The sequence below is a fragment of the Nannospalax galili genome, unplaced genomic scaffold (genome assembly GCF_000622305.1).
Source record: "Nannospalax galili isolate Female #2095 unplaced genomic scaffold, S.galili_v1.0 scaffold63, whole genome shotgun sequence".
Taxonomy (NCBI): Eukaryota; Metazoa; Chordata; class Mammalia; order Rodentia; family Spalacidae; genus Nannospalax; species Nannospalax galili.
The window spans coordinates 4,320,316-4,322,485 of NW_008355272.1; the positions used below are offsets into that span (position 1 = coordinate 4,320,316).

The following is a 2,170-nucleotide window of genomic DNA, read 5'->3' on the forward strand; positions in this document are numbered from 1 at the left end:
TAAAATTAAGTCCTAGAACCAAAGAGTATGGTTCCTTCTTCCACTGATACTCTGTGTTGAGATGTTGAATTCTGAAGCTGTGGTTTCTTCCTCATTCTACATTATTTCTCATGCAGTTACAAAGAAGATGATGACTTTGAGACTGATTCAGATGACCTCATTGAAATGACCGGAGAAGGAGTTGATGAACAGCAAGATAATAGTGAAACTATTGAGAAAGTCTTAGATTCAAGAATGGGAAAGAAAGGAGGTTTGTGTCTGTGGGGGAACAAATACTTTTTAATTTGTGTGTGTGTGTGTGTGTGTATGTTTCAGAATGGGTCTCACTATGTAGCTCTGGCTGGCCTAGAACTCACTTTGTAGACCAGAATGGCCTCAAACTCACTGAGCTCTGTCTGCCTCTGCCTTCTGAGTACTGGGATTAAAAGCATGTGCCACCATATCTTACTATAAATATTTTTAGACTGTCTCATGTAGGTTAGGCCCTAACTTGCTTTATAAACAACAATGACCTATAACTCCTGATCTGTATTTGGTGCATGTTATGCAAGCACTCTATCAATGGAGTTGTATCTGTAGCCCACCAATTAATTTTTTATCTGCTCAATAAGGCCCATATTATATATATTCTCTAATGTGATGAATTTTAGTCCAAAATTAACTTGTGGTGTGAATTACAGAAATTTCCCTGACCTAATCATTGTATTTCAGAGCTGAGGAGAAAAAAATCATCTGTCGTCTTTAAGATTTTAAGTGATGTCAGTAATGATAAGTTGTAATGTTTTATAAAGCAGTGATAAAGCTGAAGGACTTGCCTGTTAAAGAAATCTGTGCTTAATTGTTTCTGAATCTTCTTGTAAAAACACCAAACTCATTACAGACGTAGTTTGGATCATAGCAAAAGCATAAAAAATCCATTTGAGATCTCATAAGTTTCTTTAAAATAAACTTTCCAAGTAAGGGAAAGACAACAGTAGTACTTAGGGTTGCAAATCCAGGCCAATGATGGAGTACTTGCCTAGTATGCAAGAGCCCCTGGGTTCAGTCCTTATTACTGCAGAAAAACATAGACAATGGTAGTGCTTTTCCTGCCCCTCTCCCCCCCTTTTAAGATTTATTTTTATTTTATGTGTACATGTCTTTTGCCTGCATTTATGTAATTGCACCCATGTGTGCAATGCCTGTGGAAGCTAGAAGAGGGCACCAGATCCCTTGGAACTAGAGTTACAGTTGGTTGTTCCCAGTGGGTGCTGGGAACTGAATCTGGGTCCTCTCTAAGAGCAACCAGAACTCTTAACTATTAAACTATATCTCCAGTTTTTTATTTAATTTTTATTTTTTTAGAAGAAGCATTTCATTACAGCTTTAACATACTCAATAACAGTTTCCAGAGCAAAGATACATCTCTTTCAAAAGTGGCTATAAACTATAAAGGTTTGCTGTTCAATGAATACAGTTACACAATATTGAACTCAGTATAAGCTCTGCCTCTTACAATCTTTCTGCCCCTTCTTCTGCAATGGTCCCTAAGCCCTGGGTGGGTGAAGTTTAATATAGGATTCTTGCCTATGGACCATAACACTGAGATGTTGGCACATGCATCTCTAATCTGTATGTATCTGATTATTACTAGTCATAATTGGTTGCACTTGGATCCTTGGCACCTGTGTGTGTCTTTAAAGTCATCGGATAGATTTCAATGGTAATGTTTATCACCTCTGCTAATTAACATGACATAAATTTTTATGCATCCTCCTCAAATATAATTCATTTTTTTAATTTGTTGTTTTTTTATGTGTGTATATATCACACAGAACATCCCAAACCATCTTATTCAACTATACACCCACTTCCCAGATGGCACCCTCCCATAGCCTCCCTCCCCCCACTAGAGCCCTTATAATCTGTTATCCCTGCTACTGTCTGCTGTGTTGTCCGCACCCCCAGCCATTCCCCACTACTTGTCCATCTGGTAAATCTAGTCAGCCTATCTAGAGGTCCTTGTTTTAGGAAGGTCAGCTGTTCCTCATCTAGCAGCAACCAGTTGTCAATATTCCTTTAGATAATATTGGCGTCTGCTGTTCATTTTCCCAGTTATATGCTGGGTTACTGTCTGGGAGTCTTTTGGGCCATCCTGGCCAATAACTCAAAGGAAGGTATCTCCTGTCTG

At 38.5% G+C, this 2,170-nt stretch overlaps 1 protein-coding gene across 5 annotated transcripts in view; it reads left to right on the forward strand.

Moving 5' to 3' along the window:
* Chd2 (chromodomain helicase DNA binding protein 2) overlaps positions 1 to 2,170 on the forward strand; it is a 137,140-nt gene that overhangs the window by 41,674 nt on the left and 93,296 nt on the right. For all 5 annotated transcript variants that reach the window (XM_008852336.3, XM_008852337.3, XM_017802979.2 and 2 more), the window contains one exon: positions 117 to 250. In XM_008852336.3, coding sequence (XP_008850558.1) covers positions 117 to 250 — 134 coding nt within the window. The remainder of the gene's footprint in view (positions 1 to 116; positions 251 to 2,170) is intronic.